Source organism: Petaurus breviceps, unplaced genomic scaffold (assembly GCF_028583685.1).
Source record: "Petaurus breviceps papuanus isolate PSGF00001 unplaced genomic scaffold, PetGlider_PUasm1.0 90865, whole genome shotgun sequence".
Taxonomy (NCBI): Eukaryota; Metazoa; Chordata; class Mammalia; order Diprotodontia; family Petauridae; genus Petaurus; species Petaurus breviceps.
In genome coordinates, this window is record NW_027187367.1 from 9,777,066 (window position 1) to 9,792,985 (window position 15,920).

Consider the following 15,920-nt stretch of genomic DNA (forward strand, 5'->3'; position numbering starts at 1 on the left):
ACACACACACACACACACACACACACACACACACACACACACACACATACACACCTATCTCTGTCTTCTTTTAAACTTTTGCTTAAACCAACATTTTTGAAATGGACTGATGCAAAAGAAAGCAAGAATTTTAAGAAACCTAGATTCTGACTAATTTTTCCACCGCTTGCTATGTGATATTATGAAATTTACTCCCCTTTAAGGTATATTGGGATGAGAATACCAAAGACTTATGAAAATTATAAAGGATGGCAGTTGAACAAAACCAATTAATCACATAACCCTTCCTTAATTTTGAGTTAAAATTGCAGTGGATAAGAGGAGAAATCATATGAGTATATATGATAACTAATGATTTAAATAGTTGGGCTTTGTGTTCTCCTGTGGATGGGTTTACCCTACATTTCTATCCCAAACCCTCTGTTTCTCTTAAGTGATCTCATCATCTATGTACAGGGCTCTGAAATTTACCAGTCTAACCATTATCTCTCTCCTGAATTGCATTTTTCTATCACTAGCTGCCTAATGGCTATCCACCTGGATATCCCATAAGTATCCCAAACTCAATATGTCTAAAATGGAATGTATTATCTCTCCCCCAACCTCACCCCTCCTCTTAACTTTCTCGTTTCTTTCAAGGACACCACCGTGCTTCTGTCTCTCCAGATGCGACTCTAGAATCATCCTCAACTGCCCATTCTTTCACTTCTAGTATCCGTTTGTTTAACATGTCTTTCTGCCTCTACATCTTTGGCACAGGGCCAGCATTCTAGTTCAGTCCCTCACCACCTCTCACTTGCACTATTTTAATAGTCTTCCAATCAAAATCCCTACTTTCATTGTCTCCTCTCTTCAATACACCCTCTACATAATTGCCAAGTTGATATTCCTAAAGGACAGATTTGACCATACATGTCATATCTTCCATGCTGAGAAAACTTTAGCAGCTCCCTATTGCTCATAGGATAAAGTTAAAACCTATTACAATCTGACTTCAACTTATTTTTACATATTTACCTTATGTTATCACCCCTCATGCACTCTATGTTCCAACCAAACTAATCTTCTTACTATTTTTCATACGTAAGATTCTGTCTCACCCCATGCCCCAAACCTGGAGTATTCTCCCTCATCATTTGTATCCATAGGTCCATTCAAGGCTGAGCTGAAGTGTTGCTTGTTACAAGAATCCTTTCCTACCTTCCCATTTATTAGTACTTTTTCCCTGCCCTGAAATTAGTCTCCTTGGGGGCAGATACTCTTTCATTTTTTTGTCTTTGTATTTCCAGCAGCTTAATACTTAATAATAATAATACTTAATAAATGTTGAACTTTAATTGAATTAATATGAACTTTTAGCTATTAGAGCTTATTTTATCTTCCCCTCAGTTATTTCAGTTACTTTTGGTTGCCTTGTCCTTCACTTTATTGTGGTAACCTGGGAGGTCATGGGCAGAAAGAGTGATGTGAAGAGTTTCAGAGTTTCTTGCCCAAGACTATTGAGAAAAAGAGATAGAAACTCAAATAGCTTCTTGCTGGTGCTATTATTTGATCAACCATTTCTTAGCCCATTAGGCTAGTCATTTCTTAGTCTTTGACCAACTTCCTTTCATTTCCATTTTTACAGGAGAGAAGCTACTTGAAGGGCAAGTGATTCAGCTCGAGGATGGAACCACAGCTTATATTCATCAAGTGACAGTCGAGAAAGGTGAGGGAAGGCCTTTACTGTGCTTAGGACTGCCTGGAACAGACCTCCAAAGCAAGGACTTTTCTGAGGCCTAGAGACAATTGTCCTAGAAGGTAGATGTGAAAAATGACTTGGGCCAAGGGAGTGATTGGTCACATTTCTTTTGTTTGTTTGTTTGCTTTGTTAGAATCTCTTTCCTTTGAAGATGGACAGCCTGTACAGTTGGAAGATGGCAGCATGGCCTATATACACCGCACACCCAAAGGTGCATGTCAGCGGGGAATGGAGGGAAAGGGGGTGATAGAGAGCCAAACACTATCCTCACTCCTAGGAGTTGGCAGGGGGCTAGGGTAAGTGTGAGCATGATGGGTGGCAAGATCCCACAAGACAACAGTATCCCAAAATATAACTGAAACAGGATCTGATTTTTATATTCCCTCCGGCTTGTTGTCTGATTATTGTTTTCCAGGGAAGTGAAGTTTACAAATCACTGACAATGTTCACTTACCCAGCAATGTTCTTTATGAGACCTTGTCCTAAGAAAGGGGTGATCCAATGATGCCCTCATGGCCAAGAAAATCTATGTCCTTTAGCTCTAGGGAGAATGAAAGCCTGATCCACAGGCCTTGGAGAGTCCTCATAGGAGAAAGAGACCTTTCCAATTGAGACAGTACATACTGATCTTAAACAATGGTTGCTACTGCCCCTTTTCCCCTTCTCCACAGAGGGCTATGACCCCAACGCCTTGGAAGCTGTCCAACTGGAAGATGGTTCCACTGCCTACATCCACCACCCAGTGGCCATGTCCTCTGAGAGTGCCGTCCTGGCTGTACAGACAGAAGTGGGCCTGGAGGATCTGGCAGCAGAGGAGGACGAAACCTTCAATGCAGATGCCGTGGTGGCCCTGGAGCAGTATGCCAGCAAGGTGAGATGGGGAAAGTCAGCCACTCAGGTCCGAGGTATCTTTCATTGTCACCCCTGTCCCCTCCTCTCCCCCTGCAGGGGAGTGAGGGGCTGTGGGTGCTGAAGGGAGCAGGCCTACGGGCCAGGCCTGGGAGCCTCTACCAGAGCCTCCCGATCTCCCTCCTCAGAGGGCACGGGCTGATTAGTCACTGCTTGGTAAACAACTGTTTGCACACTGCCTTATCTGTCCTGACTACACAGAAGGCTGCAGCCAGCTATGTTGGGGCTGAGCATGGCTTAACTGTCTTGATGCTTGAGAAAAACTAGACAGACGATCCATGTTCATGTTCTTTGTCCTGGCCACTTTAGTCAGCAGACCTTATGTTTTCTTACCCTTCATGCGTGCTCTATCCCCCTCTCTCTGTCTCTCTCTGTCTCTCTCTGTCTCTCTCTCTCTCTCTCTCTCTCTCTCTCTCTCTCTCTCTCTCTCTGTCTCTCTCTCTCTCTCCTCTCTGTCTCTGTCTCTCTCCTTCTGTCTCTCGCTCTGCTCTGCTCTTTGGGAAAGTCATCTCAATGGGCAGGGATCAGGTCAGATACTCTAAAGCAGCCATGACATTTTAGAATATGACAATAGTCACAGCCATGGCACATCTATGTAAGGGGAACTTGAAGAGACAAAGCTCATTCTGTACCCTGAAGGTCACTAAATTATGTCTCTTCTGGGCCTGGTTATCTGGCCCATTTGTCTGAAGATCCAGGGAGCAAAAGTACCTTCCTTGAGTGCTGTAGAAAGAATCCTAGCCTGAGAATCAGGAGACCTGGATTCTAGTCTCAGCTTTATCACTAATCATGTGTCCTTAAGCAAGTTATTTCCCCTTTCTGGGCTTCAGTTTCCCAGTATTTAAAACGAAGCCACTTTCTGTAGCACTTAAGATTTACTGAGTGCTTTGGATGTGGTATTAAAATGTGAAGGGATGTTACTTTTTTGTATTGGTCTTAGGTTTTCTCAGAAGTTTCAGGGTCATTTAGTGTACCTATACACAGTAGGGAACACCCACGTTCGTACTTCTTCCAACCACAGGTGTCTGATGTGGAGGAGGGTGCACATTCCCAGCTGAAGATGGATGACTCTGGTGTTGCTGCTTCCCAGGTATGTGCTGTTCAGTTGAAAGTGTGGGACTAGGGAGCTCACTTAGCCCAGCTATTGCTGTTCCAGCAGTTTGTAGCTCATGTGACTGCCTGTGTCTTCTGTGTCTATTCTACCTTAATTACAGTGTTCCTTTGCCTTTAACCCCAGAATAAATGTAGCTGCTCCTTTCTTTTTGCAGCATGTCCCACAACAGATCTGCCTCAATCTGTCTCCCTGCAGGGCACTCACCTCACCCAGGGTTCCCTAGCAGACCAAACCCCATTTCTTAGAGGACTGAACTATTTTGTTCTGTCCTGTTTGTCCTCTACTCCCTTCAGATAGGAGGATGGGAGTGACAATCTCCAGTTCTCTTTTGCAGGTCCTGCACAATAGCCAGCCCCCTCACAATGGCAAAGGGCAGCAGGTTGGAGATAGAGCATTCCGCTGCGGATACAAGGGCTGTGGCCGCCTCTACACTACTGCTCATCACTTGAAAGTAAGTCTGTCAGTGGATGGCTTGGTGTACCATTCCTGGAGCTATAACTCAGCCCTTCCAGTCTGGGCAGAATGGGGCAGGGCACTGCTGGCACCCTCATCCTTACCATCAAGACCCTACACAAGATGGTAAGAGACCGATGTAGGAACAGGAGGCTAGGGGCACGGGGCATATAGAAAGAGAAGTCTCCATTCGAGGTGATAGAAGAGACACTCGAGAGGGGCCTTCTAGCACTAGTCGCTGCCAGGGCTCTCAGAGTCCCTCGCTAGCCCCACCTGGCCTCTAAGATATTCTATAATAGAGAATGAATACATGCCTTAATCCTCTACCTCATGTAGCCTTCTTTTTTATAGTCCCAAACTCTCCCCCAGCCCCTACTAGAACCCTTCCTACAACAATTATTGGTCTAATTTCTGCTTAAATACCTCCAGTAATAGGGAACTTACCACCTCTGGGAGCAACCTATGATATTCTTGAATGGTATGTTTGATTAGAAAGTTCTTCACATTGAGCCCAAATCAGCCTTTTGGCAATATCCACCCTTGGTTCTGGTTTTCCTTTGAATCAGGTGGTCTACAAAAGACTGAGGCATGAACATAAATAAGGCTGCCTTGAAATCTTTTAAAAGCACCTCTTCTGAATTTCCATGGAGTAAATAAGTGAATGTGAATAACAACTGATATTAGCAATGACCTGAACTCTGTAATTATAATGATCAAGCTTGGCCCTCAAGGAGAAAGGAGAAAATGCCTCTCTCATTTCTCTGCTGAGGTGGAGTGCTATGGGTGTGGAATACTGTATGCACTGTTAGACTTAGTTGATATATTGGTTAGTTTCATTCTATTTCTTTTTTTGGAGGGGGGAGGGCAAGGCAGTGGGGGTTAAGTGACTTGCCCAAGATCACACAGCTCGTAAGTGTCAAGTGTTTCAGGCCAGATTTGAACTCAGATGTTCCTGACTCCAGGGCCAGTGCTCTAGTCACTCACCACCTAGCTTTCCCTGTTGGTTAGTTTTGCTGAACTGCTTTTTCCTCTCCTCTCTTTATTATTTGTTTTCAGGGATGGCTTTCTGAGGAGGGATATATTTGGAATTGAAGGTCATTTTAAAAACAAATTATGTCAATAAGATCTTAAAAACTGACACTTGTATATAGCACCTTAAAGTTTTCCAAGTGCTTTACATATATTATTTCCTTTGAGTCTCACAATAAATGTGTAATGTGAGCACTAGAGTTATTATTCTCATTTTATATATAAGGAAACAGGCTCACAGAGGTTGTGATTTGTCTAAGGCCAGACACTAGTAAGTGTCAGAGGCCAGATTTGAACCCAAGTCTTTCCGGCTCCAAGTCCAGTGTACCATCATCTGCTTTACACAAGCCTCCCTGGCTTGTGGGGTTGTGTCATGCATTCCCTTCCATTCTCTGGACTTCCTGTTGACAGGTGTCTCTTGTCCTTTAATACCTGTACAATGCCCTCCTGTCCCCCTGGACACCTCTAGAAGTCACCTTTGTCTTTTGGACTGGAGGAGGGATGAGACAATCATAGCTCAAACTTCCATAGTGCTTTGCTTACGAAGGACTTGGCGCACTTCATCTCATTCCAGTGTCACAATTACCCTGTGAAGCAGTTGTCCACATTTTTGAGGTGAAGAAACTAAAGCTAAAAGAGGTTCTTGGTTTCAATAGTAATAGAGCTGGAGTTTTCATACAAGTCTTCTGACTCCAATGCTAGGCTTCTTCCATGGTACCACATGGTACCGCACCACTATTCCAAATATCTCATGTCTGAGATAGGATATTCAATTCAATTCACTCACCATTTATTAAGCATCTACTATGTGCCAGGCACTGTGCTTAGCACTGGAGTTACAAATAAGAAAGAAAAGAAAAAAAAGACAGTCCCTGCCCTCCAAGAGCTTACAGTATAATGGGGGAAAACAGCAAACAAAAGGCAGCCAGAAAGGGGGAGGGGTGCTCAGGACTGGGGAGCTGGGACACATCTTGTTCGGTGGAGTTGAAAGCCTGCAGAGTTCTATTTTCAGAATAGTGATCTGGAAAACCACGTTCTGCCATCTGTAAAGGAAGGCATTGGGAAGAGTTTGGGCCTCCACCTTTCAGCCCTCCAATCAGAGGGGAGAGGAGGCTGAGGGAGGTACTTGACTGGGTGATGAGATTAGAAGTGATGAATTTATCCTGGGACAGGGGAGTTGAAACTTGGGGACCAGGCTGCAGATGGAAAGCAGAGATAAGAATTTACATGTCCCTTTGAAGACTATTTGGAGATAACCTTTGGAGTTCTTATCTGATTCCTTCTTCAGGTGACTCAGTTTCACTGTTGATGTCAGTCTGAAAACCTTTTGCTCTTCATGGTGACTGGCAGCAGTGAGGGGGCAGGGTGGAAATGAACAAATACAAAGAAAAAAAATGGAAAGGCAGGCAGGGAGCCTGGGTTCTAGTGCCCTAGGCCCGAACGAAGAGCAGAGTAGCCCAGGTCACTGGTTACATCCCTCTGAATCCCACTTCTCTCCTGACCTCACAGGTACATGAACGAGCCCACACAGGTGATCGGCCATACAGGTGTGATTTTGCCAGCTGTGGAAAGGCCTTTGCCACAGGTGAAACAATCAGGGAGGGTCTGGAAGGACTTCAGATGGGGAAGAGAAGCTTCACCAGGTCACCTGAGAAGAGCTGGGGGAGGCAAACAGGGTTAATTGAATTGCCAGGGTCACACAGCTAGTAAATGCCTGAGACTGAATTTGAACTCAGGTCTTCCTGACTCCAGGCTCTGCATTCTGTCCACTGAACTACCGAGCTGCCCTAATCTAAGATCAGGACTTATCCAGAAATAAGCTTCACCTGGTAGGGCTTTTTTGTTTGGAAAATTCCTCTTTTCGGGGGAAAAAGGGGTAACATAGTCTATTGGAAAGAACACTATATTAAGAATCAAGAGAACTAGATTCTTATCTTGCACATGCCACATTCTGGCTCTTTTACTTTAGAGAAATCACTTCCTATCTCTGAGCCTCAGTTTCCTTATCTATGAAATTAGGACCATGGGCTGAGATTATCTCTAAAATCTCTTCCAACTCTGTAATTCTGTCTATGGCTCAGATTGGCCTGAGAGGATAAAGGTAGGACTGTCCCCATAGTCCCTTTTGTGACTCTGATTTAGAACAGATTTTGGAGGACAGAGGCCTCTCAAATTGAGGGGGCAAAAGAGAACTCAAAAGGCCAGACTTGAGGTTGGGGAAAGCTGGAGCTAGGAGCACCTAAAGGTATTGGGCCTTTGGAATGGATAATTACATCCATGTTGAGAAGGGAAGGAGGTGGTGGAGGAAATCTCTGTGAGAGATTAGGGCCTCAGGAAGTCTCAGTTAGTACCCACTTCTCCCCTCTCACAGGGTATGGTCTGAAGAGCCATGTGCGCACCCATACTGGTGAGAAGCCATACAAGTGCCCGGAGGAACTGTGCAACAAGGCCTTCAAGACATCAGGAGACCTGCAGAAGCATGTCCGCACCCACACTGGTGGGCCTTCTGCCTTCTACTGTCATTTCAGTCCTCTTTGCTCTCTGACACAACAACCTATAATTTCCCCCTTCATGTCTCCCCATTCCTTCCACGCATGATTACATTCTCAAAGAAAGCTACCCCCATCCCAGCTCTTACCATCTCCTCAAAAATAAAGCGCTCTCGTGCTGGGAGCCCTGGGCATAAAATGTTTCCATCACAGTCCCCTTTGCCTACCTCTGCACAGGTTCTCCCATGCTGCCCTCATCTGTCCTGGTCTCCTACAGGTGAACGCCCATTCCGGTGCCCCTTTGAGGGCTGTGGCCGATCTTTCACTACATCTAACATCCGAAAGGTACATGTCCGCACTCACACGGGGGAGAGGCCCTACACCTGCCCGGAGCCCCACTGTGGCCGTGGCTTCACCAGTGCCACCAACTACAAGAATCACGTGCGCATTCACACAGGTGGGACAGCTGGCACCCAAGAACCCTCCCTAGCTCCAGCCCAGGACCCTTTCTGACCCCGTCCCCACTTCCAGGGATTCCAGCTGCTCTTGCCTTAGGCAGTCTTCTCATTTCACAATCTGACAACCTTTCCCTGTTGGGTACTCCATGATGGGCAGGAAGGTTAGTGTTCTGGCTGAATCAGCACCTTGAGTTTGGCTTGTTTTGTTTTGTTGATGGGCCTCCCCATTCTGACTGGGTTGGCAGACCCAGGTCCCACAAAGGTAGCTCTCACTTCCCTGCTCCTCTACCATCTATCCCAAGTTCTTCCCTCTCTAGCTATATAACCCCAGAAGAGAAACTAAGATGGGGACAGGTGGGGGAAAGGTAGATTGTAATGTTCCCCTTGTCCTCCCCCCATCCACCTGCCATGGAACTCTTGTACATACCACCCCCCTCACATTATTTTCCCCATCTCCTGGTTTCAGGGCCCACTCCCTTAGCCTTGCATGTCACTTCCCCAGAACTTTGTATATCCTCCCCTTCATTGGCTTCATGTTGTCCCCTCAGTGCACATTCTCTCTCTCACCCCCATGTCAAGTGCACAAGCAAGCATTTATCCCATGTTCCACTTGATGGCTCCATCTCTCCCTCTGTCCCACCCACTCTTCCCTTACCAGCTCTAGCACCCCGGACCAGGCCCTGTGTCTCCATTCACAGCCCCATCCTTCCACCCTTTGTCCCCCTAGCTCCCCTCTCACAGTCCCATCTCCTTGCTCGGTCCCCCTAGTTCTCCTCTCACCACCTCTGTCCCCCCAGTTTCTTGCTCACCAGCCCCATCCTCCCCTCTCTGTCCCCCTAGTTCCCCCTTTGCCAGCCCTAGTCCCCACCCCCCTCACAGCCCAGTGTCCCCAGGGGAGAAGCCGTACGTCTGCACCGTGCCGGGCTGCGGCAAGCGCTTCACTGAGTACTCAAGCCTGTACAAGCACCATGTGGTGCACACACACTGCAAGCCCTACACCTGCAGTAGCTGTGGCAAGACCTACCGGCAGACCTCTACCCTGGCCATGCACAAGCGCAGCGCCCATGGAGAGCTAGAGGCCACCGAGGAGAGTGAGCAGGCCCTTTATGAGCAGCAGCAGCTGGAAGGTGAGGAGCGGGGGCTCCCCTGGGAGGCAGCACCAGGACACTTTGGGGTGCTGACCAGCAACTAACCTGTGCCTCTCCTCCCTCCCCCAGCGGCTTCTGCAGCTGAGGAGAGCCCCCCACCCAAAAGGTCTCATATCACTTTCCTATCAGAGGTGAAAGAGGAGGGGGACATCCCAGCACAGGTGACCATGGTGACAGAGGAGGATGGGGCTCCCCAGGTAGCCCTGATCACCCAGGATGGCACCCAACAGGTACGGGCTCCAGAGCTCAGGGTGGAAGGAGGAGATCTTCTATTGCTGACAAAATCACATAGTTGTCGTAGAAGGAGAGGTTGTCATCAACAAGATATATGTTTGTGTGGCTGTAATGGCCCCCAGGCTTCCAGATCTTCCACCTTTACAGACTTGTAGGAGGCAGCAGAAATTAGGGCCCCCCAGTCCCCAAAGAGTAGCCTGGCCAGGCCTAGGGCTTAGATGGATACCTCAGTCCTTGTGAGTTCTGGGCAACTAGCACTGATACCACTCCTCTGGGGGAAAAAGAGGGGCACATAACTATAGGGACAGAGAAAGCTCAGAGGAGGCGGCCGGATACTCTAGGGCTAGGACTTTGCCACAGACTCATTTCTGATCCTTAGTTGCCTAGACTGATAACCTGTGGCAATTCACTTCACTTCTCTGCCTCAGTTTCCTCATCTGTCAGAAGGAGATAATATCTTCCTTTATTACTTCATGTAGTTAAGAAGATTCAGTTATGGGGTGGCTAGGTGGCACAGTGAATAGAGTACTGACCCTGGAGTCAGGAGGACCTGAGTTCAAATGCAGCCTCAGACACTTAACACTTACTAGCCATGTAACCTTGGGCAGGTCACTTAACCCCAATTGCCCTGGCAAAAAAAAAAAAAGAAAAGAAGAAGATTCAGTTATATACCATATGTGTGTCAATGTACAAATGCAAGTTGTTGATATTGGTGATATTTACAGGATCATAAGAGTTAGAGGTGGATCCAAGATCATACACCTTAGTCATTAGAGATGATCTAATCCACCTTCCTCATTTTACAGATGAGGAAACTGAGAAAGGGACAGTAACTTGCCCAAAATTATACACAGAGTAGCAGAACTTAGATTGCAGCCCATGTCTTCTGATGCCCAAAGTATTCTTTCTATCACACTTCTAGCTCTGCTATAGTCCTCCATCTCAAATCAGCCGCATTTGGTCCTTAGTGATTAGTGTATAATCTCCTGAATGATAGGGATTGTATCCTTCTTATTCATTTGTGTATCTCCTTCAGTACCTAGCACAATGTGCTGTACGTTGTTAAGAAACTTTGATAAATGTTGAATTATGAACAAAGAAGGCTCAGGTTATGTCCTTATAATCCCTACAGGAAAGGTTTGATTAACAGCTAACAAAGGGCATCCAGGGGTTTAATCCATAGCCAGGACAATCTTCTCTTTCCTTCAAACCTCTTACCTACAGGTCAGTCTGTCCCCTGAAGACTTGCAGGCCCTAGGAAGTGCCATCAGCATGGTGACCCAACATGGTGGCACGACCCTCACCATCCCTAGCCCCGAAGACCTTGCCACCTCCAGCACACATACTGTCACCATGGTCAGCGCCGACGGCACCGAGACACAACCAGTATGACCAAGGGTTTTTGTACTATCTCTGTATAGTATATCCTTTCCTCTCTGGACTTCATTTTTGTATTCTATAAAATGTGGCTGTGGGAGGTGGGACCAAATGAGCTCCAAGGTTCTTTAATGTTCTGAAATTCTGTGACTCAAAACTCATGGTTTCAACTCCAGGTTAGACTCTGGAATAAGACCAGTCTCACTTAGCCCTGAACCTCAGGCTAATTAGTTTCTGAATCCTGATAGTCCTCTCTGGTCTTTCCTTGGTCTCTTTAAGATCCTTATTCTAGGATGCCTGGAAATATGCTGGGAGAACAAAAGGAAGAAACAACCACCTTTCTGTGTTTCAGGTTACCATCATAACCTCTGGGGCCATGGTGACTGAGGACTCAGCAGTAGCATCCCTTCATCACCAGCAGGTGGCACTGTTGGCCACGGCCAACGGGACTCACATTGCAGTGCAGGTATGTGGATTGTGGGGGAGCAGGAAGAGAAGGACATTACTGGAGTCCAGAGAGAAAACAAATTTGAAATGGATTTTTAGAAAGAACCTGTTTCAAGGGAACTGATTCTGTGACTTCTCTCAGACCAAAGGAGGATCATAAAGCCTTCAGGGGTCTCTTCAGCTGGGCTTGGCAGCAGAGTACCAAATGGGATCTGCCTGCCCGTTCCCATTTCCATGCTATCAATCCTCCCCAGAAGCTTCATTTCTGCAGTACTCTCTATGTCATTCTTTGTATCTTTGCCATGCCTCCTTCTGATAAGCTTGTCCTCCCAGAGAGAGGTCCTGTCTACAAAGAACTTTACATACTTTATTTTTTTGCTCCCCCAGAAAGCTTAATGCAATTTTTATTCTTCCCATTTTACAAATGTGGTGACTGAGACTCAGAACAGAGATTTTTTTAAGCTAAGGTTTGTTATCAGAAGTACCAGGACCACAGCCCAGGTTTTCTAACTCCAAAGTCAGTGTGCTACACACTGTGCCAGAGTTGCTTCCTATCCCTCCAGCTTCTTTTCAGTCTCAAGTGGCAACATGCTGCTGTGTAGGAAAGACACTGGGCAACGTCAGGAAACCTGAGTCTGCCAGTAATTCACTGAATTACAGATTCATGGCATCTCAGAATTGGAAGAGACTTCAAAGACCAGCTAGTCTAACTTATGCTGGGCAGAATAGGTAGCTATGTCCCCTTGGAAATGTCCACTCTCTGAGTTTTCAGTCTGTAATCTCATCAAAGGAAAAAGAAGGAGGGATTAGATCATCTCTAAGATCCTATCTAGCTCAAGAGTTCTGTGTTGCTATGATTTTGACTCCTTTTCCCCTAGGAAATGACCAAGCCCATTACTCTTCCCCATCTCATTGACCGTGTTTATCCTCTTATGTATTGACCGATCAACAAGCATTAGTTGAGTTAATTGGGTACTTGAGGTATAGCTAGCACCATGGTAGGCTTTGTAGGATACAAAAAACCTGCTTCTTGCCTACAGTGAGTCTCATTCTTTTTCTCTCCCTCGCACCCATTTGTAGCTGGAGGAGCAGCAGACTTTGGAGGAGGCCATTAGTATGGCTGCCGCCGCCATGCAGCAAGGGGCCGTGACCCTAGAGACATCTGTATTAGAGAGTGGCTGTTGAGACCCTAGAGCAAGCTGGGTCCCACACAGTGGCAAAGCAGATGCCTAGTGGTACAGGCATCACCGTCTCCAAGCGTCCAGGCTGTGGATGAACCACGGAAGGTGGCCACGTAGAGGTCGCTGAGCCAGAGAAAGCAGTGTTGAGGGCAGCATAGTTGGGGAAAAGGGAATGGTTTTGCCATCGATAAGGGTGGCAGCCAAAATGGGGGAGTTCTAGATATGCTCAGAAGGTAAGAAGGACCCACTGGGTCACTAGACTGCCCTGGGGCTCCCGCTGAAGCCTGCCTGGGTGCTCCTCTTCCTCTTGAGAACACCCTATTGCCCCTTACCCCTTTCCTTAGGACAGTGAATAGAGGACAAGGATGCCTTGGGAGCTGGCCTTCTGCCCGCAGGTAGTTGCTACCCACTATGTGGGAGGCCCCGGCAGAGTCAAGGGAGGGGGGAGCACCTGGCTCCACCAGAGGATATTCTGGAGCCCCTTAAGCCACATACAGCAATAACTATGGCAGAAGGGGGCTAAGATGTCTGGGCAAATGGCAAGTATTTCCTGAGGGGGCTATGACAGACAGGAGAAAAGAAGCAGTCTCCCTCAGCCCACTCCCAACCATTCATACTGTGGCTGGAGCAGAGTGGTCCCTGCACTTAGATTGCTGGGTTTGGGATTTGTGTGTGTGTGTATGTGTGTGTGTGTGTGTGTGTGTGTGGTTTTTGTTTGTTTTTTAATTCCATTTTTATAATTTTTTTTTCTGCTAAGGGTGATGGTGGCGAGTGGGTGGATGCTTATTTAATAAAAGTCCCAAATTTCCATATGGGTCAGTCGTTCTCCCTTTGTGATAGAAACCAGCAGCAAGACACTGACCTCGGTAACTGTGCCCCCACTTGGAGCCAAGGGAGCCCTGTGTTTCTCTAGCTATGACTGGGATGAAATATCGGGGGTAGGATGAGAGTAAGGAGACAAATTGGTACAGAAGATTTGGCATTTTGTAGTGTGGGGTCGTAGATCACATCCTGGCCAGGCCAGTTCACGTAGGTCCCATCTTCTCAATCCCTCACCCTTCTCAAGAATGCCAGTCTTCCTTTGCCAGCTGCAGCTACCAGACTCCAGGAGAATTTTAGCCCCACATTCTTCTCTGCTGAGAGCTTTCACTGTGAGACTTCCCCTTTGTGCAGCATGACCTGGACCTCGCTAGCAGTGCCCTTGTGGTCACTGATCAGCCTTTTACACGGTGTCATGGAGGTAGCATTGGCTGTCCAGCGGAGATCACCTAAGTCTGAGTCCCTGCCAGCTGGATGGTGCTGGACAAAAATTATTTAATCCCTCCTGAAGTTGAGCTTCTCCATTCATCTGTAATACGTTGATAACCATACTTAAAATACATTCCTTTTTGGGTTTATATGTGTGGCTAGAAATGCCCGAGGAGAATTCTGTAGGGACGGGAACAACCCCCTTCCTCCACAGCAAATGATAATGAAATTGAGGTTTGCCCTGCCCTTTCTCCATCTTCTTGGAAGCGTCTGGAGATCAGTGCCCCCCATTCCCCTCTGGAGTCTGACTCCATATCTCTCCCATATGAATCAGGGAGGAAATATGAGATCTGATGAGGTTTGAGTGGGATCATGCCCTAAATTCCCTGGAGAAACACACTGTAGAGGGTTGTGGGGGGGAGGGGAGGCTGGAAGAAGGGGAAGGGTTTCAGTAATTTCCTAGGAAGAAAAGAAGGGAGGGGCAATGCCCTTACTTGACACCAGGTTCTCCATTTGCCTTCCTCTGCCCCCCACTTAAGAGAAGGTGCGCTCTCCACAGTGGTGGCACTGGCTTCAGAAGCTCACCCATGTAACCTCTGGGGACAAACGTCTTGCTCTTCACCCCATCACCAAAAAGTCTGAACCAAAGAATGGTTCGGTTACTGACGTGATCTTAGGAGCCACCTCTGCCAGCTCTTTAGACCAAAAGAGTGAGATCTGCGCTTTCAGGGGCTGGGCAAGTAAATAAGACTTGTTCCTATTCATCTTGGACCCCCCCTTCCGAGGAGGAACCTAGAGTACTTCAGAGCAGGCAGGTGGAGCTAGTGCTCTGTAGTATGGCCCCTCTGCGGTCTCCAAAGCCGTTTGCATTTCCTGAAACCGGATCTCCTGGGTGTCAGAGCAGCCTCCGGGTCCCAGGCTTCTCGGCCATGGCCCTCCGTAAGGAGCTGCTCAAATCTATCTGGTATGCCTTCACAGCCCTGGATGTGGAGAAGAGTGGCAAGGTCTCCAAGTCCCAGCTCAAGGTGAGGCAGAGACCATGCCCGGCGGGGGTGGGGGGGGTGTCCAGGGTGGGAGGAAGGGACTAGAAGCCAGGGGAGAGGTGCCTTTTGTTGCCCCTACCTCCAGCCAGGCTTTCTCCCACACTGCCCTGGGAGGGCACCAGCCTGGCAGTACAGGTACCCAGAGTCATTCCACAGGAGTTTGGGAGCCATGACTGGAGGGGCCAATATGATATCCTGGTGGGAGGTTCCTGGTAAGTGTGGGACAGCTCCAAACAAACCCCGGCTATGGGCCAGGGACTAGAAGGGGCACGAGGAGAGATTGTAGAGCTTTAGAAGAGGCGAGCCAGGCCAGTGAGTTCCAAACTCAGTCTCAGCACCCTCCTCTCGGTCATACTGGGACGTGTAGCCAGCATCTTCCTGCCCCATTTCCTCTGGCGGCTTTGAAAGGAGACAGTTAGAAAGCTCTTCAGTGACTTCCTCTCAGGGCCTAGGGGCTGCATCTCCCCTGCCCCCAATCTGTGTAGAGTTAGGGTCAGTCCACTCCCACCCAGGACACAGGAGAGAAGCTCCCCCAAACACCCCTCCTTCTTCCACTGGAGCACTGCCTGGCCCTCCCCGTCAGAACCTTAGGTTGAAGAACTACTGCTTGAGGCCGTGGGGTAGTAGCTAGCAAGGGGTATGCCATTGTCGTCATGGAAGGCAACTGCCCAGCAGAGAGCTGCCACAAGCTACATGACCATAGGCTGCAGGACCTCCTTCCTTCCATCTGTGCCTAGAACTGTTCTGACTAAGAGGCAGGCAGGGATGCAGCTGCCCTGCTAATCGGGCTGTGATGGACCCAATGTGCTGATCCTTGAAAAGCTTTGCCAACTTGAGACATCCAAGGGAGGCTTTTCAAACATCAGGCACAATGCTAGGCATTGGGTTTGCAAAGCCAAAAATGAAATAATCTCAATGATGATATAATTATCCCCCAAAATGAAATAATTCCCAGTCTCAAGGAATTTATAATCCATCTAGTAAATCAGCATGTAAGTGTATAAAAGTCCATTCAAGGGATAGGAAGTACCAGCATCTGGAGAAGTAGG

The 15,920-nt window shown here is 47.6% G+C and overlaps 2 protein-coding genes across 2 annotated transcripts in view; both read left to right on the forward strand.

The window, feature by feature from the left end:
* Nucleotides 1-13,392, forward strand: part of ZNF76 (zinc finger protein 76) — a 36,717-nt gene extending 23,325 nt beyond the window's left edge. The window contains exons 3-15 of the mRNA XM_069073512.1: nucleotides 1,628-1,708; nucleotides 1,875-1,952; nucleotides 2,413-2,612; nucleotides 3,672-3,740; nucleotides 4,099-4,215; nucleotides 6,756-6,831; nucleotides 7,618-7,743; nucleotides 8,013-8,192; nucleotides 9,087-9,320; nucleotides 9,411-9,571; nucleotides 10,800-10,961; nucleotides 11,305-11,418; nucleotides 12,480-13,392. Coding sequence (XP_068929613.1) covers nucleotides 1,628-1,708; nucleotides 1,875-1,952; nucleotides 2,413-2,612; nucleotides 3,672-3,740; nucleotides 4,099-4,215; nucleotides 6,756-6,831; nucleotides 7,618-7,743; nucleotides 8,013-8,192; nucleotides 9,087-9,320; nucleotides 9,411-9,571; nucleotides 10,800-10,961; nucleotides 11,305-11,418; nucleotides 12,480-12,584 — 1,703 coding nt within the window. The 3' untranslated portion in view covers nucleotides 12,585-13,392. The remainder of the gene's footprint in view (nucleotides 1-1,627; nucleotides 1,709-1,874; nucleotides 1,953-2,412; nucleotides 2,613-3,671; nucleotides 3,741-4,098; nucleotides 4,216-6,755; nucleotides 6,832-7,617; nucleotides 7,744-8,012; nucleotides 8,193-9,086; nucleotides 9,321-9,410; nucleotides 9,572-10,799; nucleotides 10,962-11,304; nucleotides 11,419-12,479) is intronic.
* Nucleotides 13,393-14,646: 1,254 nt separating this feature from the next.
* Nucleotides 14,647-15,920, forward strand: part of DEF6 (DEF6 guanine nucleotide exchange factor) — a 46,917-nt gene continuing 45,643 nt past the window's right edge. Inside the window, exon 1 of the mRNA XM_069073511.1 lies at nucleotides 14,647-14,853. Within this exon, the coding sequence (XP_068929612.1) occupies nucleotides 14,665-14,853 (189 nt within the window). The 5' untranslated portion in view covers nucleotides 14,647-14,664. The remainder of the gene's footprint in view (nucleotides 14,854-15,920) is intronic.